General features: G+C 38.6%; 1 protein-coding gene across 1 annotated transcript; it reads right to left on the bottom strand.

The window, feature by feature from the left end:
* On the bottom strand, positions 1–23096 carry TIMMDC1 (translocase of inner mitochondrial membrane domain containing 1). The gene is made up of 10 exons (XM_043993500.1): positions 22974–23096; positions 22644–22741; positions 22149–22329; positions 21580–21788; positions 18866–19031; positions 17779–17867; positions 16231–16298; positions 5810–5888; positions 3714–3824; positions 1–633 (listed from the first exon to the last, which is right to left on the bottom strand). The coding sequence occupies exons 1-10, from the start codon at positions 23094–23096 to the stop codon at positions 483–485; spliced, it is 1275 nt and encodes a 424-aa protein (XP_043849435.1). The 3' UTR covers positions 1–482.
* Between the last annotated feature and the right edge of the window lie 1823 nt (positions 23097–24919).

Genomic DNA, 24919 nt, shown 5'->3' with positions numbered 1-24919 from the left:
TTTAAGTGATCTATTTTTTAATCGTAAAATATCCTCTTCAGACCTGTACTCGTTTTGAGGTGATCAATGACACAATGACTTCCCATATGCTTTTGGCCACTTGTTGGCTCCATTCCCTTCTTCTGGTGTATTTCCCTCACCCTTCCCTTTTAGGTGAATGGACTTACAAGAACAAAGACACAAAACTTTATTACCCAAGGAACATTTTCTCACATTTGGGAAGAAAAAAGACTAAGTAAATAATCTCATTTTTAGATTTAGAGGAAGAAAACAGCTACCATCTCCAGCAGCCCAACTCCTGGTGAATCCACCCAGCACCAGTCATTAACAGATACTTCATGAGTCAGTGTTTACTTTATACAATAGTCCGACACAAACACAATGCTCATGATTAAAACTTTAGGGGCACAGCCAGGAGTTCATCCAGCTCCCTTAAAAAAAAAGCTAATTAAATATTTCTAAATTCTATATCTAGAATCAAATTAGTCCCCATCTTTACTATCAGTTGTTAAAGAAGGGTTTCTAGGAAGATTTAACAGCTCTTCAATTCTCTCTGCATCTCTTTCTGATTGATTTTTCAAATTACTTTGAAACTCTTCAGTGACAGCATCAGTAACATGTAACCTGGCTTTCCTGCAAAAAAAGAAAACAGACAGATCAGATATAATTCTATTTTTTCACATTATAGCAAAAAAAGTGCCCAACCTCTTGTTCTTATTATAATGACATGATGAATTGTGGGTTGAAATTTGTCTAGTGGGGGGCAGCTAGGTGGCACGGTGAATAAAGCACTGGTCCTAGATTCAGGAGGACCTGAGCTCAAATCCTAGTTTGTCCTAGGGCTACTCAAGTACTAGTCCTTTGCCAACAGCCTATTATGAACTCCTTAACATCAGGTCAATGATTTCTTGGTTTTCAACTCCCTATAATCATTTTTGTTGGGTATACTCCAGGATTACTATTCTAAGCAGAGAAAACAAAAATAAGAACTGAGTAGTTCTGCTCTTGATCATCTATAGTCATAATTCCAACCAACTGGTCCTTATCCCTTCTTAGTTCATCTTCTTATAGTTTAAAAAACAAACAGAGGGGGAAACTAGGTGGAGCAGTGGATAAAGCACTGGCCCTGGATTCAGGAGGACCTGAGTTCAAATCCGGCCTTGAACACCTGACACTTACTAGCTGTGTGACCCTGAGCTAGTCACTTAACCCCCATTGCCCGCCCCCCAAAAAACAAATAGAAAGGCCTTGAACTCTTTTTCTTGTCTCCAGACTCCATTTATAGAGTTCCAATGTTCCTGACATCATTTCTTAGCATCTCTGATTGGCTTTCCTGTTATTTTCCACCTCTTCAGTGAACTCAGTAACAAGTACTAATTTTGCATTCTTTTTTATAATTTCATCCTCATTTCAACTGTTCTACAATTTGCCTTTAGAGTTAGCTCAAGACCCTCTGCAGTGGTACCTTACTGCCAATTCAAATTATCACCTTCTTCAAATTCCTCCACTAGTTATGTGTATCTTATTCTGTCCAAGGTTTTCTATCACTTTCACAACAAATTATTTTTAATTATATTAAATAAAGCAAAAAAACCCCAAACCCAACCCCAAAGCCCAGAGAATATCCTTTTTTGTGCCTTTGCAAGTCTGTGATATTATCAACTTATATTTATAAATTCAAGGTTTTCAAAGCATTTTCCTTACAATAGTTCTGTGAAGTAAGTCATAGAAGTGTTATTTCCCCCATTTTACAAGTAGGAAAACTATAATTCAGAGAATTTTAAGTGGTTTACTCAGGGTTATATAGCTAATAAGTGTTAGAATCTGGCTTGTAAGCCAAACCCAATGTATTTTCCATGATTCCTTACACTAGATCTAATTACCTTATGACTACACCACACAGTTTTTCTTCTTTTTCAAACTTTCTCAAAATTCACTTCTTGGAATAGCTTCTCATTATGTTGTCAGGGCTGGAGGACCATATAGTAAAATTCTAGTTTCCATTCCTATCTCATTCTGCAGAAACCACATCTACCTTCTAAATATCATTCCAAGATTCCTACTGACACACAATAGGTTAAAATATAATAACTCATTCTTCAGGCTTTATGGTTTTTCCTTACCTTTCATCTCTATTGAAAGAGGGTTCAAATTAAAAAATGCTCTTTTACTGTGCTCTTAAAAGAAATGGCAAAAAGGCTTTTCTAAATAATGCATCTTTTAAATTCTCTCTGAGTTTCCCTAAATGTCAGTGAAGTAGCTTTTCAGCATCTGGAGAAATATAAACTCTAGAATGTTAACAGACATGTGATATTATTGTGAGAAAGTACAGGGGATAAAACTGAGGCCCAAGCTGAGGCCCCAAAGACGAAAGTAGGGCACCCTGTTTTTCCCCTGAAGTCTGTGGCTTAGTACCTACTTCCTGACATGTATGCCTCTGTTTACTGAAATATGCCTTCCTGTATGCAAGTAGCTCATCACAATGGACTTGTGAAACCCTGCACGTATTTCACACCTAAGGGGAATATAACTGCAGCTTGGACACTTGCTCGGGGCCCAAAGAAGCAGAGGCTAACAATATGTAGGGGGATGGGTATCAGCTCTCCAAATCCAAGTAAAGTTCACCCCTCACCTATGTAGTTCCTTTCAAGTTACTTCTTCTTTTTCCTTTTATTTATTTATTTTTTCCAATTACACGTAAAGGTAGTTTTCAACATTCATTTTTATAAGATTTAGAGTTCTTTTAAGTCCCTTCTTATACAAAAAAGGGAAAAAAAGGAAAAGGAAAAAAACATGCAAAAACATCAAGCATGTTTTTGCTTCTCTGAACAACAAAGATTCACACACATAAAGAACCTCATCATAATTAGAGAGAAAAATTAATGACCATACCCTTTCCCCCACCTACTTTCTATCTGCACTATGTACATTTACTTTTTTTTTTTTGGTGGGGCAATGAGGGTTAAGTGACTTTCCCAGGGTCACACAGCTAGTAAGTGTCAAGTGTCTGAGGCCAGATTTGAACTCAGGTACTCCTAAATCCAGGGCCGGTGCTCTATTCACTGAGCCACCTAGCTGCCCCTTACTTATTTATTTTTAACCAGGTCTGTGATTTTATGGGAGTAAGGAACTCTAAGTGAGGAATGTTTTCTAACCCATGCAGGCTGGTACCTCCCCTGCCACTGAGTCTTAAGACTTGTCTGGTGCCCTGAGAAGTCAGAGGACTTGCCCAGAAGTACACAGTCAATGTATATCACAGGGTGGGCCTTGAACCTAGGTCTTCCTGACATCAAGGCCAGCTTTCTATCCAGTCTACTATGTTGTTCATAATAGAAACAAAAATAAATGCATTTTAATTAAATTTTTTTCATCCACATCTTTTTAAATTTAAACTAAATGTATTGTAGAGTTAGCTGACATGGTAAAATTAAAAAGCCTCTCTGAGGGACAGCTAGGTGGCGCAGTGGATAGAGCACCGGCCCTGGATTCAGGAGGACCTGAGTTCAAATCCAGCCTCAGACACTTAACAATTACTAGCTGTGTGACCCTGGGCAAATCACTTAACCCCAACTGCCTGACCAAAAAAACAAACAAAAAAACCCCCAAATAAACAACAACAACAACAGCAACAAGCCTCTCTGAATACAGCAGCAATGACTACACACCACCGACAGGCAAGAAACCTAATGAGGCCAAGCACAGTCCTTACTCACCATTCGTTGAGCTTTGCCTCGTAGAGCTCCTTTCGCTTCTTCTGTTTTCTGTCCCAAATGGTCTCCCCTTGAAACTTCTGTATGGCCATTAGCACAACTCCAAAAGGAGCACTGAGGTCAGGAGGACAGAGAGCAAGTGCTTAGCAAAGCGAAACAGGCACACGGATGATCATTCAACAACCACTTCTTTGTGTTGTTTTGCTTAGTTATTTAGGGTTTAATATGGGCTTATTATTACTTTGTTTCATTTGTTCCGGGAATTGGTTGGGTTTTTTGTGGGGGGAGCGGGTGGATGGAATTTTATAACACAGAAAAAATACTAAACAGGACCCTAAGTCACAATGAATTAAATAATGACATAGGTGGGAATGCCTACAACTCCAGAGTGCTGCTCTTCCACTACAGAAAGCTTCCACTGGTACTTGCGAATGAAAAAAAGGTTTTTCTGAATAATGCATCTTTTAAATTCTCTCTGAGTTTCCCAAAATGTCAATGAAACAACTCTCTATGTAGTGGCAATAAAAAAAAATTGATTCATTCTCACAGGAGAAAAATAAGCCCAAATAAATTATGAAAATATGTATTTATTGAGGAAAACCCATTAACAGCCTTAGGTTAATGGTGTTAATGGACCTATCAAAGGTAGAGCTGGACTTGAAGAACCATGACTGGAACCACCTCCCTGTACTGAACCACACCAAGCACTTCATCAGACACTGCCTTTCACTGACTGGTTCTTCGAGTATGGCTGGTTGTCCCAAATAAACCAGGAACTCCTGAAGAGCAGGGACTGTGCTTTATTTTCTTTTCTATATCCTCAGTGCCTAGAAGTGGTTTTTGTACATCAGAAGCAGCCAATGTTAACTAAAGTATTCAAAAGAAGCTGAATAACTGCCTGTCAAGGATCCTACAGAAAGGGTGTGTGTGTTGGGGGGGTCAGGGGGGGCGGGGGGGAGGACCATTTCAGAGGTTGGATGATATAATTCTAAACACTAGGATTTTCTGAATCTATAAATGCCCAAGGATATAATGTATGTGAGAAGCGCAACTTGGGTCTTCAAACTATTCTTAAAATACAGAATGTCCCAAAAGTCTTAGTGAAGTTTTAAATGACTAAAGCTTAAAACTGCATTAAGATTTTGGGGATACCTTGTAACTCTCAAAATTGTATTATGTGAGTGCATAATTAGCATATGATCTCCATAGCAATTTTGTTGGCTTTCACAAAACCCATCACTTTAAGTAATAAAATATTAGCTCTTTGAAAGGATCATCGATATAGATCCGAAAGGGGCCTTACAGGTTATCTCATTCAACCCTCTTACTTAAAGATGAGAAAACTGAGACACAGATCACACTGGCCAAAGATCACACTGGCAGTAAGTACATGAACTGAGATTTAAACCCAGGTCCTACTCCAATTCCGAATCCAGCACTCTTTCCATCTGACCACACTGAGAGCAAATTATGATGATGATTTTGCAAAGTTCTCTTTAGTATTCTTCAGCATTTATGTAAATATCTCTCTGCTGCTCCAATTCAAATTGGCACTTGTTTACGTCTCTCTAGTTTATTTTATCTAGCAGACAACAGTTGTATTGGTGAAGAAGAAAATGTCACCAAAGGTTGCCTGAATAGGAAAATGGGTTTTTTCTGAATTTGATAGAAGTTAACTTCCATCTTTGACAGTTATTAAGCAATCTCTACTAAAAATGGCTCCTGTCACACATTCAAATATCCTTTTCCCTATTGATGTGGCAGCTAACATACTTCAAAAATAAAACAAAAAAAACTAACTTAAATTTCTTTTCCTGTGCAGTTAGCAAAGCACTTAGTTCAAACTCTGCTACTTTTGTTTCAAATAGTCAGTGGTATTTAAATTGGACCAATTTTATGAAGTCTGTCAAGTGAGGTGGAAAAAAAGGGACTGAATTATCTTGTATACTTACCCATACAATATTTCAAAAGTGACAGAAGGACCCTGTCATTCTAGGAGTCATGTTCTTACAGATTAAATTTTTATCTTAGAGAACATATAATAATATGAGCATTAACTAAAATTATGTTAATTCAGGCACCAACCATGTAAAACATACCCTAGAATGGCTCCAAATAAACCACCGGCCACCAGACTACTCAAACCCAAGTGTATTCTGAAAAGACTTCCTGTAGCAGCTATTAAAAAACAGAAAAGGCAGATTTTAAATTAAACATTGGAACTAAAGGTCTCAGTCCTCTCATACTTTTTTTCTTTCATATAGTTTTTCTCTGCTTAAAATGAGCACAGAAACTCTGTTGGGCTTTTTTGGTCAATATTCCACCATAAATTTAGTTCCAGTATCTCTTATCTACATTGATGTTTTCATGGTTGGTTTGTTTGTTTTTGGCCTTTTCAAAGGGCTCTTTTCTTTTTCGCACATCATGTCTAAAACTGCTTCACTTGTTCTCCGAGTATCATTCCTTCCTACTTCCTGTATGACCTTGCTTCCATTCTTCCTTCTCTAGCAGATTCCCTTCCCCCCTGCCCCGCTGTCTCCAAAGATGCAGAAGCTTTTCCATCTTAAAAAATCTTTACTTGATTGAGTTCCAATTTCACCATTTACTGGGTATGTGAATGAACATGGGCAAGTCAATAAACATTACTGAGTTTCAATTTCCTTTTCTCTAAAAGGAGGACAATAATAACTGCCCTACTACCTCAAAGGATTATTAAAACACAAAGATTTTGTTTTTCCTTTTTCCTCCAGCTTTGACTTATAGCTCAGTTAATTCTCCCAAGGGCAATCCCCTCACACCTACTTTTTAATATTCTTTTTGCTTCCTTTTTTATTTAGAAGATTCTTACCCAAACAACTCCAGAAAAAAAAACCCAACAACTTACTCCCTCCTTCCCACTCTTCGTTTTTGCATATCTTGTCTCCAAATGAAATTACTCCATGACTGGTAAGTATAAGAGTTTTGCTCATGAAATGTCTTTTTCAAGGAAAAGGAGGCATAAGTTTTTTTGTGTGTGTGTTGTTTTTTTTTTTTAGTGAGGCAATTGGGGTTAAGTGACTTGCCCAGGGTCACACAGCTAGTAAGTGTTAAGTGTCTGAGGCCGGATTTGAACTCAGGTACTACTGACTCCAGGGCCAGTGCTCTATCCACTATGCCATCTGGCTGCCCCCGAGGCATAAGTTTTGAAGAAGTGTCAGCATCTAAAAAAATCCTTGAAAGTTCACTGACATTCCCTGTAGAGTCTCCCCAGAAATTTCTAATCGTTTCCTCATCTTTCTCTAGCCCAAACTGTTGATTCCAAAAAAAACCTTAGATGTTAGAACTAGAAATCATGTACCCAAACCCTCCCACTTTAGATAGGAGAACAGTGAGAGCCAGAGAAGTTAAGTGATTTAACCAAACTTACAGAGCAAGTTGGTAGCAGGCCTGGGACAAAGACCTAGCTGGAACTAGAACCTAGCTACTTTAAGAGCCATTGTGGTAGGATATAAAGCAAGCTGAATTAGGCATCAACAAGATCTGAGTTCAAATACAAGCTCTGCTACTTAACGCTTGCATAATCTTCAGCAAGTCAGTTAATCTCTTTGCCTGTTTCTTTACCTATAAAAAAAAATGAAGTCTGAGCAAGATGACCTTTAAGGTCCCTGCAAAACACTACATTTATGATCCTATGTCCCCAGTCCAGACCTTTTCTTCTAAGTATTCTTGCCACTACTAACAATGTGTGAGAGGAGTTTTAAGAAATATTTATTGAATTTTGTTTAATTACTAGTATTGTTTTCAAATTTTTTTTACTACAAAAATAACTAGATTATGGGTAACCAAGGCTTTTGTGGGCCAACCTGGGAACCTGATTGCTATTTGTAACATTTTATTCAAACACTTATTGGATGCCTCCTATGTGTAAGGCACTATGCTAGTCACTGAAGGAAATTCAAGGGTAAATAAACTGATCCAGGGTTAACTTTAACTAGGCTTGTGTGGAACATATGTTCTTCTTTCATTTACCTCTTAATTACTCTCTAATGTAATTCTCCCACCAGTTACTCCAAAACTTTCCCTTCTCCTAACTCTACTCTTCCCCACTCCTCTCAGATGACCCCGTTTATCTCTCCTCCACACCAAACAAAACAACAACAACAACAACAACAACAAAACCAAAAAACAAAAACCAAACCCTTGCTGTCTTAACTCATTCTTTCCTTCCTCTTTATGTTCTCAAAGAATGAGATGGTCTTTCTCTATGCCAAGGCTAATCTACCCATCTGTGATCTTGGTCCAACCATCTTTCAACCCCTCCACAAGTGTCCCACTGCAGAATTACAAAGATACTAAAAACTGCCAGGGAACTTAGAGAAGACAGAGTCCAACCCATCAATTATCTCCATTCTCTTTTTGCTTTCAGCACTGACTCTTTTTCTTCTGCCTTCAGACATGCTTAGGTCTCTCCTATAATGAAAAAATAAACACAAACCTTTCCTCATTCATATTCTTTTCTCAATATCCTATCTCTCTCTTCCCCCATCACTGCCAAATTTCTAGAAAAAGCAATCTAACCATTAGTTGTGGAATGGCTCAATAAACAGGGATTTTATTACAACATAAGATACGAAGAATTCAGAGAAATGTGCAAAAATGGGTGAAGTAATGCAAGATGAGGCAAGAAGATCCAGGAAAACAATATAGGACAGCAATAAACGCAAACAAAAAGAAACCTAAAATGAAATTGAATACTATATAACTGTCATTCCCAATTTGACTCTTGAGATGAAGGCATGCCTGTCCCTTCTTCCCTTGAAGGTGGGGATGCAAAAGGTTGTATATACTGTTAGATGTGGTCCTGATGTCTATAGTGATGCTTAACTGTTCTCTTTATCACAAGGGAAAGTTGAATGGGACAGAGAGGTGCCAGCAAATGAAAAAACATCCTTATACGATGAAAAAATACTATGGGTAAAAAGAACTGAAGAGAAATCTCTAGAAGGAAATAATCCTTCAATAACAACAACTAACTCCTAGAAGTGAGAATGAAATTACAAGATACCAAGAGTAGTTAAGTTTAATTAAAAAATGAAAGGAAGATACAAGGAGGGACTTTCCTCTTCAGAGAGCTGATGGAGTCAAGGTACAGAAAGAGACATAGTTTCAGAAATGATCGGTGTGATGGCATGTTGTGCTTGACACGACTTATTTGTTACAAGGAAGGGCTTGTATTGAGAGAATCAAGGATAATTTAATGAATAGGGAAAGAGAGGAAAAAAGGAGCATCAAGAAAGCATTTTTTAAAATACACAAAAGAGGGGACAGCGAGGTGGAGCAGTGGATAAAGCACTGGCCCTTGATTCAGGAGTACCTGAGTTCAAATCTGACCTCAGACACTTGATACTTACTAGCTGTGTGACCCTGGGCAAGTCACTTAACCCTCATTGCCCAGCCCCAAACAAAACCAAATCGAAAAAAATACACAAAAGAAAAAAGTTCAGAAACAAATCACGAATAGGGCAATTTGATTTCTACCATGTCAAGAACAGGGGTTAGACTTGTGATTTCACTGGTATGGGGAACTCCCAGAAGAAGAAATTCCTTCTACTAATCAGGTTGGCACCTTCTCTGCAATGTAGAGTCTTAGTGAGTTGCCTAGGCCACTGAGAAGGTAAGTTACTTGTCCCAGTGTCACACAGTCAATATATAATGGAGGCAAGATTTGAACCTGGGTCTTTATGGCTACAGAGTAAACTTTCTACTCATTACATCATACTGCTTTTACAACAAAATTTTAAAGCATTTCAAAAGTTCAGTTTTCAAATACTATCCTCTTTTTAATTGTTCTTTTTATTAAAATGTTCATATTTGTTGATGATTAAGTTCATAATAAAAAAGATAATTTTTTATAAAAGATAATAGGAGAGGAGGCAGAACCAAGATGGCAGAGGAAGGGCAGTGTCTCCCCTAAGATCTCCCCAAAACCTTTCCAAAGACCTTTAAATAATGCCAGAAGACAATTCCTAGAGCAGCAAAACCCACAAAAAAGACAGGGTGAAATACTTTTCCAGCCAAAGACAACTTAGAAGGTCCACAGGAAAGGTCTGTCGCACCTGGGTGACAATGGAGTTCAGTGTAGCACAGGCGGCGGCAGCACAAACCCAACCCCAGCAAAGCAGGACCAGGCCTGGGGAGCCACTGAGTCAGCAGGGGCAGCGATTGTTTCTGAACCCTCAGCCCATAGATGGTAAAAGGGTTGAACAACTGGCCAGAAGGAGATCACAGGGGTCTCTTTGCTAGCACTGTTGCTTTGCCCATACTTGGATCTGGGTCACAGTCCTGGGTGTCAATCCCAGGGTAGGGAGGAGCACTAACACACCAGAGCTTTAGTTACAGTGGGACAGGGACCCTGCTCACAGTTCCAGGGCAGAAGAGGGCTCATGGTAGCTCACAGACCAGAGCACAGGCCAGAAGAGTAGTAAACATACCTCTCCTTAGATCATACCACCCTGGAAGAAGTGAAAACTTACCAGTCCCTAGAAGTTTCTCTGAAAACAGCTGCACAAACCCCCTAAAGCTTGGGCAGTGGGCCCTCCACCCTGGAAGCAGAGACCTACTTTTTTTTTTTTTTTTTTTTTTTGCGGGGCAATGGGGGTTAAGTGACTTGCCCAGGGTCACACAGCTAGTAAGTGTTAAGTGTCTGAGGCCGGATTTGAACTCAGGTACTCCTGAATCCAGGGCCGGTGCTTTAACCACTGCGCCATCTAGCTGCCCCCAGAGACCTACTTTAACAAACAGTTAAAAGTCAAGAAACAGGCTGGGAAAATGAGCAAATAAAAGATATAAAGAAAGAAACTGAGCTCATAAAGAGCTCGATGGAAAGAAAAACCAAAGCAACTGACCTTAAACGAGGAACTTGGTGAGACAATCTAAAAATCATTGGTCACCCACAAAAACATGATGAAACAAAGACCCTGAAATCACATTTGAGAAAATCATACAAGAACTAGTGCCAGAAAGGCCAGAAGTTCTGGGATTAGAGGGCAAAGGTCGGGTACCACCTCCAGAGTCAGGAAGCACTTGAGCTCAGATCTTGCTGACTGCATCCAGCATTCTATCCGCCATGCCAGGCTGTTTCAAACATCAGTGTGCTAGGTACTACCCAAAAACAAGACTTGGAGGAATCTGGGATCTCACCAGTGTTGGTAACAGACCATCACCCACCCAGCCTGAGCTGTTCAGGCTCTCAACACCTCTCATCTGGACTCCTGCAATAGCCTCTTACTTGGTCTCTGTGTCTCAAGTCTCTCCTCACTCCAATTCATCCTCCACTCAGCTACCAAAATGATTTTCCTAAAGCACAGGCCTAACCATTTCACCACCTACTCATAAATTCTAATGTCTCCCTCTAAGATCAAACACAGACTCCTCTGTTTGGCATTTAAAGCTCTTCAGCACACGGCCCCACCCTACCTTTCTAGCCTTATCCCCTTCCTGCACTCTACAACCTAGTCAAACTGTCCTCATTGCTGCTGTTCACTCATAACACTCTCATATCCTCTCTCCCCACTTTGTACTGGCTTGTCTCCCATCCCTAGAATGCACACCCACCTTCCGTCTGTCTCTAGTTTATTTCAAAGATCTTCTGCAGGAGGCCTCTCCTCATTAGTCCCCTCAGTGGACAGGGCCTTCCTTTCCAAAGTTACTATATCTGCTCTACAAGTTACATGTTTTGTAAATATCTGTGGTATTGTATCTCTTATTAGGATATAAGTTCCTTAGGGGGCAGCTAGGTGGTGCAGTGGATAAAGCACTGGCCCTGGATTCAGGGGGACCTGAGTTCAAATCCAGCCTCAGACACTTGACACTTACTAGCTATGTGACCCTGGGCAAGTCACTTAACCCTCACTGCCCCACAAAAACAAACAAACAAGAATATAAGTTCCTTGAGGGCAGGGACTTTCACTACTGTCTTTGAATCGCCAATGTCTTAGCAGAGGCTTAATAAATGCTTGTTTCTTTTCCCATGTGACTTCTGCCCAGGTACTCATGTAAACTTTTTCCATGGGACTACCCAAAGTACCAGGGGCATTCCTCCAAATCTCTTGACATTCCCAGAATGCCAAAGAAGTACACAGGCTATCAGTTATCCTCTGCTCTCAATATAGGCCTTGCCTACCTCCTTTTCCAGTCTTTCATCTCTCTGAAGATATCCTTTATGCTGCTTCCTCGGCACAATTCTTCATCAGTAACATGCTGCAGGCTATTCATACCCTCCACTGACTTTTGGGTGACCCCTGAAACTTATTCTTCGGAGACTGTGGATTTTATGACTTGCAGCCATAGGGTATCATCTGAAGAATATTCAATTCAATCTTGAGACTCTTACTATAAATGAAACCAGAAGACAAAAGGAAATTGCAGCTAAATAGAAGGATGGCTGCCAGGTTTTCCTTGGTGAAGTAAATAAAGGTGTTGACAGAGTTGTTCTTACCATCTATCCAAAAGCAACAAGAAACATAATTTCATCAGTCATTACATATTGCAGGACTTGTAAGCATCACTGCAACTCATTTGCCATTATCTGCTGCAGAGGATAAGGAAGAAACAAAATTCTACAACTTGAAAAGACTTTCCAAATTAAATCAGCCCATAGGGGAGGGTGGCAAAAACCATGTTGGAAAAAACGGTTCAGAAGGAAATAATAACTCACACTATATAAACAGTTCTTTCCTCACAACAACCCTGACAGTGCATTATCTCTATTTTATAGATAAGGAAACTGAGGCTCTAAAAGCCTAAGTGACTTGCTAAGTGTGTCTGAGAAAGGATTTAAACCCTGTATTCTCAATCCAAGTCCAGTACTGTTCCCATGTCCACCTGCCTCTCAGTAACTAATACCTGTATACCTCTTTAATATTTGCAAAATGCTTGTTAATGGGTAGTTGAGGTTATCAAGAAACAAAGATGCCATGTAAGCCCACATTCTGAATGTGCTAATAAAGGATGTAGAAATGACATTTTGGAAAACGGAGGACAAAGACAGCTAGTGGGGAGGATGCTGTATGATTATGCTAAGTTGAACCAAAGGAGAATTTGTTTTGTTTTGATTTGGGGAGAAGTGAGTGATCACAGTGCCCCCTAAAAGAGAAAGTAAAGGGAGTCATTGAAGCATTTCTAAAAATACACAGAAGGGCTCCAACCATTCTGGAGAACAATTTGGGACTATGCGCAAAGGGCTATAAAATTATGCATATCCATTGACTCAGCAATACCACTACTAGGTCTGTATCCCAAAGAGATCAAAGAAAAGGAAAAAGTCCTAGATGTACAGAAATATTTATAGCAGCTCTTTTTGTAATGGCAAAGAATGGGAAATTAAAGGGAAACTCATCAACTGGGGAATGGCTGAGCAAGCTGTGGTATATGATTGTGATCACATACTATTATGCTTTAAGAAATGATAAGGGAAATTGTTTCAGAAAAACCTGGTAAGATTTATATGAACTGATGCAAAGTGAAGTGAGCAGAACCACAAAATCACTGTGCACAGTAACAGCAATATTATAATGATTATCAACTGGGAAATACTTAGTTACTGTGATCAATACAATGATCCAAACCAATTTCAAAGGGCCCAAGATGAAAATGCTATCCATCTTCAGAGAGAGAATTAATGAACTCTGAGTGCAGACTGAAGCTTACTTTTTTCATTTTTAAAAATGTTTCTTGTTTTTCATTCAGTTTTGGTTTGTTTTGGAAACATGGATATTAATGGAAGTACATTTTGCATGGCTTCACATTTTTATATCATATTGCTTGCCTTCTCAATGAGTGGGGGAGGCATAGAAGGGAGAAAATTTGGAACTCAGAATTTTTTAAAAAAGAATGTTAAAAATAAATTTAGAAAATACACAGAAGGGAACAAAAGGAAGTGCAGAAAGAGACACTGGCTGAACTTGACAAACACCAGTTAATATGAACATTTCCAAATACAAAAAAAAGATCCTGTTGATTACCCTCTTCTGGGTACTCTCTCCTCTTTAGGTGTCACTTTCTCCCAGTTTCCCTCCTACCTGTATGATAGCTTTCTCAGGTTCCTCTGCTGTATCTTGATCCAGGTCATACTCCCCAGAATGTCTCTCAAATTTCCGTCCTGGACCTGTTTCTCTTTTCACTCTATACAATCTTGCTTGATGATTTTATTGGCTCCCATGGGTTCAATTATCTTAATCTCTCTGCAGATTTATATACCCAACCCTAACGTCTCCTGAGATCCATCTCACATCACCAATTGTCTTTTAGATATCTCGTCCCCAAAGTTCCAGAGGTATCTCAAGTCCAACATATCCAAAAAAGAATTCACTATATTTCTTCCCAAACTTTCCTCCCTTTCCCAAATTCCTCTACTATTATTGAGGATAACACTATCCTCCCATAAAACCAGGCTCACAATTCTCCTCTTGCGTTCACTACACACATCTAATCTGTTGCTAAGTCTTGTTTCTCTCTTCACAATGTCTCCTGTTTATGTACCATTCTCCCCACTCCCACAGCTGCCACCCTGGCACAGGGCCTCATTACTTCTCCCCTGAACTACTGCAATAGCCTTCTTGCCTCAAATTTCTCCACACTCCAATCCATCCTCCACATAGTTGCCAGTGATTTTCTAAACTGCAGATCTGACCATGTCACATACAACTGTTAACTCCAGAATCACACATAAAATCCTGTTTGCCTTTTAAAGTTCACTGCATTCTGGCCCCTTCCTCTCTTTCAAGTCTTTTTATATTAAAGTCTCTTCACACACTCTATAATAAAGCAACACAAGCCTTCTTGGTCTTCACCATGTCCAGGACTGTGCCTTTTCACTGGATATATCCCATGCCTGGGATGCTCTTCCTCCTCACCTCTGCCTCCTGGCTTTTCTGCCCTCCTTCAAGACCCAGTTCAAATCTCACCTTCTGCAGGAGGCCTTTCCTACTCTCCCACTGTTAGTGCCTCTCCTCTGAGATCACTTTCCACTTATACTGCATAGATCTTGTATATATAATTTTTTTGCATGTTGTCTCCCCCATTAGAACATGAATTCCTTGAAGCCAGGGATGGCTTGTGCCGTTTCTGTAGGCAAAAACCTTTGCACCCCACAATCTAGCTAATATGGCTTTCTTACTGTAACTCATAAATATCACTTATCTCCCATCTCCATCTTTGCAGTGAGTATCCCCCTTGTGACACTGTGATACCTTCCTCTGCCCCCAAAACCATCTTATATCTATTTTGTGTATATATATATATACATATATATATATATATATGTATATGTATATGTATATATGTATATATATATATGTATGTATATGTATATATGTATATATATATATATATACACATACATGTTACATCCTGAAACTAAACTGTAAGCAATTTGAGTGCAGGGATTGTCCCTCAAAAAGATTTTTTTTAATTTTTGTATCCTCAGAACTTAACATAGTGTATGCTACCTAGCAAGTGTTTTAAAATGCTTTTTCATTCATTTATTCAGTTTAATTACTTTACAAATGCATATTGTCTACCTAATGAAACCATAAGCTCCCCCGCAGATCTCTTCACTTCCTGAGCTTTTGCTCTTTACTTGAAATGCACTTCTCTCCTTATCTTATTACCTTCCCCATTTTCCTAAGACCAGTTTAAATACCCCCATCTCTTCCAAGAAACCTACTCTGATCATCCTAGCTGAATGTTCTCTCACACCTTCTCTAAATTCCTACATTTTCTCTATCCCCCTTTTGATGATACTTAGTTCATCTACAAAAATAACCATAAGACAAATGCATTATTTCCCATATTAAATCATAAGTACTTGAGGGCAAGCTCTCTTTCCTATGCAATTTAGTTTCCTACACAATCCTTAGCTCAGTGCCTAGAACACAGAAGGCACTTAGCAAATGTTTGTTGAGTGAATGAAAATGGTTACAAATGCCCTTCAGGAATATGTATTCCCTTTCCAGAAAATGACAGCTATAGCTTTCATTATTAGACAAGCCAGAAAATTTGCTTATTTTTTAGCAATTTATAGTAAATTATTCAAATCATGATAAGTATTTGTCTTTCTACAGATGGTATCAAGTTTAAAAGGTGTTTGCATTCATCTCAAGCTTCTGGTAGGCTGTATCACCACCACTGCAATACAGGGAGATCATTCTAAAAGACAATGTTTTAATGCCATATTTTATCTAGCAAAGCTACTTCTAAATGCTATAATATGCTATGTGGTGACTGTGCTCTACTGATCTCATTTCAATTAATTCTACTCCAGTAAACCAGGTGATTTTAGTCTGAATTATTAACATTTTTTGTCAAAACATCTTATATGCAGCAAACTCCTTTTACATTATGGAAGTTCTGAGGCAGAATTTTAAAATAATATGCCCAGTCAAGAGATGAATTGATCCAGAAGGCCTAAATTCCAATGCCCTTCACTAACCATTAAACTATTTTCATACAATGAGAAATATGAGAAAAAAAAAAGTCTTACCTCCTGCAACAACAAAATGGCTTAAAGCATTTTTATTTCGGTATACATTGAGACCAGTGCTCACTGTACTAGAGAGGTTGAGGAAAAAAAAAAACAAGAAAAAAATAGGCTTTTGAGCAAATTGACGGTACTCTCCCACCATCATGACCATAAAACTCAACCCAATTACTTCTTGGTAATATTTTAAAGAAAAGGAATAGTCAATTATTTCCATTCATTAACCCTACTCCAGGCTCTTTGTCATTTATCTATTCTGCTTAAGGGTCTCTATATACCCCGAGCCCTATAATATGGACTCTGAAAAATAAAACTATTACTGTTTACTGCTCTTCAGTTTATATGTCAAATTTCTCTACAAAGAGCTAATTCAGAGGTTGAAAATAAGGAAATTAAATTACATACAGGTGGTTTCCCACTTTCTATTTAGCATCTTTAAACCACATTAATAACAAATCCACGTATCTCTGGTTCTGGGGACAACACACCCTACATAGATAGTCAATCATACTTTACTAAGAAATAAGTACTATGAGCTTATTTTGTATAAGTTTTTTTATTAAACACAGTCATGAAAATATATTCATCACACTAATGCATAGTTGATGAAGCTATGAACTGATTCAATTATGTTGGAAAACTGGGAATCATAGGGAAAAAGTCATTAAGTTGTTTATACCTTTTGACCCCCCTATTAGGTACAAACCACAGGGAAGTAAATGTCAGAAAGAAAGGTCCTATAACAAAATATTAATAGTAGCATTCTTTGCATTAGCAAATAACTAAAAACAAAATGGATCCTGGCAATTGAAGAATGGCTGGACAAACTGTGTAATATGAATATGACATAATATTACTGTGTCATAAAAATGTAAATGAGGAACTCAGAGAAGCATAGGAAGACTGGTATAAATTGAAGAAAGTAAAACCAAAAGGATATACACAATGACCACAATAACAAACAATAACAATACTAAAAAGCAGTTAGACCCTGATGAAATGCAAGAAATAATCTCTGTCTTAGAGAAGTAGAGATGGATACCTTCCCTATTGGATACCTCTTTGAAGAGAGATAGAAGCTACAGATTTGGAAAGTGACATATACTGTCAGATGTGGCCTCTATGTATGTTCGCTTAAAATACAAAGCAATAAAACATTTTGTGGGGGCTCGGGTAGCAGGTCAATGAGGGTTAAGTGACTTGCCCAGGGTCACACAGCTAGTTAAGTGTCAAGTGTCTGAGGCCTGATTTGAACTCGGGTCCTCCTGAATCCAGGGCTGGTGCTCTATCCACTGCACCACCTAGATGCCTCCAATAAAACATTTTTTAAAAACTGTATTACTGGGGGCAGCTAGGTGGCGCAGTGGATAAAGCACCAGCCCTGGATTCAGGAGGACCCGAGTTCAAATCAAACCTCAGACACTTGACACTTACTACTAGCTGTGTGACCCTAGGCAAGTCACTTAACCCTCATTGCCCTGGGGGAAAAAAATGCATTCCTGAAAGTGTTCTGAGATAACACATTCTCACCAATAGTCAAAGAAAGCTTACTTAAAAATAGTCACAAAGAAGGCTGTTCTCCAACTCCACCGCCAACCATACCGGATGAATCCTCGAATGGCAGCTCTGTGGGCAGATTGCTAAAATGGAAGGATGATTTGATTAGCTGTCTGATATATTTTCCTAGGATGAGTCACAGATTGGGCAGGTACTCCTATGTGATATAAATATAAAATATACTAAAAAGAGGGTCTATAGAATCATTACCTTAACCAAGGGAACTGGGTTTTTCTCTGCTACTAATTCTAAAAACTAACAATATAACTATGTTACACATGATTATGGGGAGACAGTATATTTTTAATTAATAATGCTGTTAATCTAATTAACAATTATGTTAATATGATGTAGTTAAACATACTTGCTATCTAACATACATAAGGTGAACTAATTATGAACCAATTATTTATGGACTAACTATGGAACTGACCATTCCATCAATTAGCAGAAGGAAAATTGGGAAATGCTGATGTCAATCTTATGTATTTGCTGAGCATCTATGTGTGAAATACAAAAATATAAGACATGCTTCCTGCCCTCAAGGAATCTTAGTTGGGAAGATGACATATACAAAGGAATAGAGGAAGATATTGTTATTTTACATGGTGAAGCATAAAGTGTTATGAGAAATCAAAGAAGAGATTATGGTGCTCTGGAACACTCAGGGAAGGTTTCATGGAAGAGTGAGACTCCGGGGGATTGAAAGATAGGTAGATAGACGAAGGAGAGTCAGAAAGGTATTATAGGCAAAGAATACAATATAATCAAAGTTGGGCTGATAATGAATGAGGTATTTAGAGAGAGAGAAGAGAACATCCTTACTTGAACCAACTCTGCCCAAGTATTGACACTTATGTACATCTGTACTTCCTGGTGTTAATTTAGCAGGTCAATACGGATTTTCCCTTTTCCTGACTCTGTTTGCTCAACTTCCCTCCCACACATCAGTCCAATATTGAAGTGGACTACACACTTCTAATCATATCACCCAGAGAGGAAACCATCTGGTAATGCAATTCTCAAAACTATTTAGTGACTAAATCCTATTAGAATTACTCAGACACGCATACATACGTACCACAGCATCAAACCGATTGTGATAAACCTCTGCATGGCTCTGAGAAATATAACGCTGTTTGGCATAATAAAAAGCAGGTATGCCACCATATATCCAACCCACGATTGCCCCTGAAGCCGCTGCCTTATAAATATAATCAATTTCCTCTGGAGTTGGGAGGCGTTCACTGAAACATTAAGGAAAGACAAAGTTCCTTGGGTTTAACTCTTGGAAATGACTAATCAACTAGTACTCTCTAAATGCTAACAACCTTGTATTTCTATTAATTGTGGCTCTAACAAAACCTACTAAAATGTACTGAAATGTAATTATATCTGTTTTCAAATCTAGAATTCAGCTCTAGATGATCACCCTCTTTGATATCATCACCAAAGTAACAATCTCCAGAACAAAATTATAAAGAACTTGTGTTAGAAAAAAATATCATTTCCCTTATTTGAATTTCAGTTTTAAACTTGGAGTTGCCCAATATAATTGAGCTTCTAGAATGTTGTATATAAGACTAAAAACCAGGAGTATTAAAAGAAACCTGGATATTTTTGTCTAACTTTTATTATTTACTAAGTACCCTGTGCTGTACAAAATGCATACAGTAAAATGGCACTATTCCAGACTAAATGGGAGGGGAAAACCAATATGAATTAGAAAAAAATCTTAATTACATGTTTCTTTTTAAAAGATTTTACTTTCAAGTAAACAAAGTTTAAGCAAAATATATCCTGATAGGGCTGCCTGATGAATATATAAACGATTTGTCTATGATTAGCAAAATCCACTGACTAGATCTAAATAATTAATGTACTTACTTTCTATAAACTGCTAATTCTCTTAAGCAGGCTAGGCACCCTCCCTCTACTTTCTATTACTTTTCTATTTACTTAGAAGATCCTTTCCTCAAGGTTAATGGAAATACAAATTCCAGCCTGGTATACGTTCAAAGGATCATAAATTTAGAACCTGAGGGTGAGGGGGTGTCAGAGGTCATCTCATCCGATCCCCTCACTTTTCCTCACTTTTCAGTTGAGGAAATTGAGACCCAGAGAAGTGATTACAAATTTCTGAAATCTGAATTAATGAGGTTTCAATATAAATGTACAGAGTACTTATATTTGTAAAAAAACTTTCAATTCCTCAGCACACCAATTTGCTTAATATATGTAGAGAGAGATATAGATATAGATGGAAATTTCCGCTTTAACTTCAACTCAGATTGTATATTCTATAAATAATGCTGAGGAATTCTCATTTTAAAGATCAAGAATATCTTCTAACTAAAGAACAAAGGAATAATATTAGGATTTAGAGGTAGAAAAGATCTTTGATATCATCTAGTCTAATCTCATTTTTTTTTAATTTAAAAAAAATTTTTTTGTTGTTTTTAGTGAGGCAATTGGGGTTAAGTGACTTGCCCAGGGTCACACAGCTAGTAAGTGTCAAGTGTCTGAGGCCAGATTTGAACTCAGGTCCTCCTGACTCCAGGGCCGGTGCTCTATCCACTGTGCCATCTAGCTGCCCCCTAATCTCATTTTACAAAGGAAAAACTTAAGACACAAATGTATGAAGTGATGTACCCAAATATATATGGGCAATCAAAGACTAGCTGGAAGGTACCTCAGACACCAACTTGTCCACTCCTTTGTGCACAACCTCTCCACAGCTGGAAAGTCTCCTCTACTATCCCTGATGTCCTCATACCACTCCTCCCTCTGGGACTCCTTATTCACAAAATAATACTCTTCATCTTCATCCCAAGAGCCAGTCTCCATAAAAAGCAGAGCTAAGATATGAATTTAGATTTTTTGATTCCAAATCCAGTGTTCCTACTACTACTACTACTACTACTACTATTAAGGGTTAGGACATTTGGTTTCAAGTTCAGCTTGGCTGCAAATTAACATGACATATAATTTTTCTAGGCTTTCTCACTTTTTTTGGGGGGGGGGTGAGGCAGTTGGGGTTAAGTGACTTGCCCAGGGTCACACAGCTAGTAAGTGTTAAGTGTCTGAGTCCGGATTTGAACTCAGGTCCTCCTGAATTCAGGGCTGGTGTTCTATCCACTGCACCACCTAGCTGCCCCTTTCTCACTCTTTTAGATAAAATAAAGAAATTACTGCTTTTAATGATTCTCCCAGCTTCAAAATGACACATTTCCCTGTCACAGATGATCAACCATAATTCTGACAAAAATTAGAACAATAAATCCCTGCTCTACTATTTATCACCTTTGGGAACCTGAGCAGATGATTTAATTTCTCTGGGTTTCTTTTTTCTCTTCTGATAATGAAGGGGCTGAACTAGATTATTGCTAGGATTCCTTTCAGTTCCTATAACCTATGATTCTGTGAAATTTTTCTAGTTTCCTGGGTCAGACAATGTCAGGTAAACGTATGAAGGGAATTGTGATTAGCTGTCTTTTATTCTTAACAAAGCTATCAACCATACCTGGAGGTTACCACTTAAAAACTTGAATTGGCTTGTCAAACAATTATTGACCTGCAAGGTCTGTATATCTTATAATGAAATCATAGGGGACAAAATATGAAAAACAAAAATCAGCAACCAGGTGGGAAAAGTTTAGGAAGGGGTAGGTGAGAGTGAGGAACAGACTCCTTAAGGCCTATGACAGACTGTACTGAGGCTAAAACCCGATTCTGCAACTTTGTCCAATGAACATTTATTATTAATAATTACTGATTATTAATTATTATATTTACTCTCTGACAAAGAGTTCCTTGAGGCGGTCCCATCCTGAATCTGGATAAAATGGACCCTTAATGTGAGAAGGTAGAGTCTTCTCATGAGAGGAGCTTGAGTCAGTTTCAATGGTGCTTTCTTCAGCTAGGACCCTTGGCAAAGGGACTAGAGCCTCCCATGCTCTTCTCAAACAAGTCTTCTGGGGTCTCTCCATCCCAGTTTCTTGGTACTATGAAAACACAGTCAAGTGACAAACATTAGTGACATAGAGGTCTTGGCAGTTGGGATAAAAAAAAAAGTAGGGGGAAAATAGTAAGGAAGAAAAGAAGGAAGGAGGGAGGGAGGAACAAAGAGACAGAGGAAGAAAGGGCGAGATGGAAAGGGGTTGAAACAAGAGAAAGAGGGAATTAAAGAAAAAAGAGAACGAAAGAAACAAAATGAGAGGGCAGAAAGGGAGACAAGAAGGAAGAGATAAAGATAAAAAGAAACAAGAGACAGAGGCAAGTGAAACAGAAAATTAAAGGAAAGAGAAAAAGGAGAGAGAGAAGAAAGAAGAGAAAGGGAGGAAAAAATAAAGAAAAAGAGAGACCAAAACCGCAACAGCCAAAAATGCCGAATGCTGGAAGACAATAAGTTTGGTCCTTGCCCACACGTATACGGGTCTGTGCCGTCTGTCTTCTGGACGTGCGTACGCGCGCACGTGCGTTCTGTCTCTATCTGTCCCTGTCTCTTTTGTCTTCTGTTGCCCAAAAGGGCAGCCAAGGGTCTGTCAGTCCCAGGCGGATGGAGCGAGCCCAGAGGCGGCTCTTACCTTCGCGTCCTCCCCAGCTCCAGGGCACTATTATGGGGACAGAGGGTCCTTGAGAAGCGCGGGGAGTCGAGGACAGCGCTGGATCAGGAGGGTCAGGATGGCCAAGGTTCTAAATCCGCCTCAGACATTTATTAACTGTGTGGCCTTGGGGCAAGTCACTTGGGCTTCAGTTTTTTCATCAGTTTAAAAAAACAACAACAGAGGGGACTGGACAAGATGACCTCCAAGATCCCTTCCGGCACTAGGATTCTCTTCCCTACCGGCTTCTCTTACCCGGAAGTTCTTTCAGCAGCTGACAGGAAGTCTTTTCCTTGACCCGGTGTACGTGGGCAGGGTCGGCTCAGAGATGCGGCTGCGCAGGACGCCGTTGCCTAGTGATCGAAGGTGCAAACGTGTTTCTTCTTGTGGGTTCCGCTGGTTGCTGCAGCCACTATTTTTGTGGAATTTGTGGGAACGTTACAGCCCGTGTGATCCAACATCCACTTATTTAAAAGATAAGGAAACTGAGGAAGTGATTACCCTAGGTAGATCTGAAGGTGAAAAAGCAACCAGGGCTCATTCCCTTCTTCCTAGATTTAGACAAAGAATTTATCAACCGTTTACCGTGTGCCTGGAGCCTGTAGAGGGGGGAGGGACAGAGGCTCCCAGTTGAAAGCGGGGAGCACCCTTCGCCTCCCAGAATTCGTACCCTACAGCAACCTGGCATCCTAGGACTCGCGCATCCATTGAGATGAATGAATGCTATATTTATCTATATAAAATATGTGATATGGGCTTGACAGTAACTGCAACCAATAAGGAAGCAGGTTTCAATTATTTTTAGAAACCACGAGTGTGAGTAATACTGGATGGAGCTAGATGGTACTGTGGAAAGAGTACAGGACCTGGTGTAAGGAAGATTCCTCTTTATGAGTTCAAATCTGGCCTTAGACACTGTGACCCTAGGCAAATCACTTAACCGTGTTTGCCTCAGTTTTCTCATCTGTAAAATGAGTTGGAGAAGGAAATGGCAAACCACTCCAGTATCTTTCCCAAGAAAATCCCAAATGGGCTCATGAATCTGAAACCACTCAACAAAAATTATGAATGGACATAGATAGCATAGTACATAGAATTTTCTTTTACTTTTTGCCATTTCCCAAATTGATTCACCTAGAATTGTCTCCCAGAAATGTTGTAGTCTTTCTTCCTTAATTTCTCTCATCCATTCAAGTTAGCTTGTTCATTCCTTTTCCTTGAAAAGAAAAAATAAAACCCCTAGAAATATGTTAGCTTTCTGAAGAGTAAATGAGTATAGATTTCAAAAAAGTTATATAAAAAGATGAAAATATTTGAACAAAAAATGAATACATTTCACATGCAGATACACACCTACACCTCCTGTGCATATGCAAATAGATAATCTACACAAAATGTAAATTGAACATTTTTTAAATATCAGAGATGACAATAGTGGGGTATGTACTTCTGAATTCATATAGTAGTATTAATTACATTTACATTAATCAAGCCACAAACTTTTTTGCCCACTTTTCCTTGAATTTAATCACGAATATGACTGATGTGGAGGTTGTACATAGGAGAGAAGTAAATTTACTGTCTTTCACAAAGGAAATGAATCTAATGAACTCATAAATTTGGCCTCATTTTCACTGTTTTAACTAAGGCAACTGGTTATAAACACACACACACACATAAATATTGCTTTTACCTCTCAAAAAATGTAGACAAACACATATATAGCTCTAAACATGTGATACAAATGTGGATAAATACACAACCTATGCACTGATTATATTATCCTTTAAAAGGAAAATAGTATGTCGTTGTTCTCCCCAAGAGAGTTCCCCTAATTTTAATGGTGGGCTGCTAGCCACTATCCAGAGAGTGATACCACCATATAACAGAATACTCTAGCTCTATGAAATATTGGAAGAGTACTGGGGATTCTAGGATTACCCTTTTTTAAAAATAATAATAAACATTTTTATTTACAGTTTTGAGTTCCAATTTTTATTCCTCCTTTCTTTCCTCCCTTATCCCCTTCCTGAGGTGGTAAGCAATCAGATATGGGTTATACATGTGCGATTATGTAAAACATTACCATGTTAGCCATTTTGTACAAGAAAAAACAAAAGAAAGTGAAAAATAGTATGCTTCAGTCTGTGTTCAGTCGATTTCAGTTCTTTCTTTGGAGGTGGATAGTATGTTTCATCAATAGTCCTTTGGGATTTTCTTGGATCATTGTATTGCTGAGAATTAAATCATTCCCAGTTCTTCATCAAACAATATTGCTGTCTCTGTGCCCAATGTTCTCTTGGTTCTGCTCACTTCACTATACATCAGTTCATATAAGTCTTTCCAGGACTTTCTGAAATCATCTAGGATTACCTTGACATTAAAAAAATACAGACTTGAAGATCTTGTAATACTTGAAGCTGAAATGAGGGTATATACCAAAAGCACTAATTAGCCTACCTGCATCCAGTAGTACTAGTATGGGGGTTATGGGGTGTCTTTCTTGCCCATAACTACTTGGCATACAGAGG

Source organism: Dromiciops gliroides, chromosome 3 (genome assembly GCF_019393635.1).
Source record: "Dromiciops gliroides isolate mDroGli1 chromosome 3, mDroGli1.pri, whole genome shotgun sequence".
In the NCBI taxonomy this organism is placed as follows: Eukaryota; Metazoa; Chordata; class Mammalia; order Microbiotheria; family Microbiotheriidae; genus Dromiciops; species Dromiciops gliroides.
Note: the sequence above shows the minus strand (reverse complement) of the source record. Positions and strands in the feature narration are given on the sequence as shown.

Bases quoted from the DNA above. Each gene is read 5' to 3' on its own strand.
- TIMMDC1 (XM_043993500.1), bottom strand. From the start codon at position 23,096: ATGGATGCGCGAGTCCTAGGATGCCAGGTTGCTGTAGGGTACGAATTC. The intron at 22,742-22,973 runs GTAAACGGTTGA...TTCGATCACTAG, and splicing joins CTACAGGCTCCAGGCACACG to GCAACGGCGTCCTGCGCAGC. The intron at 19,032-21,579 runs GTAAATATAATA...TTAATGTTTCAG, and splicing joins AAGGAACTCTTTGTCAGAGA to TGAACGCCTCCCAACTCCAG.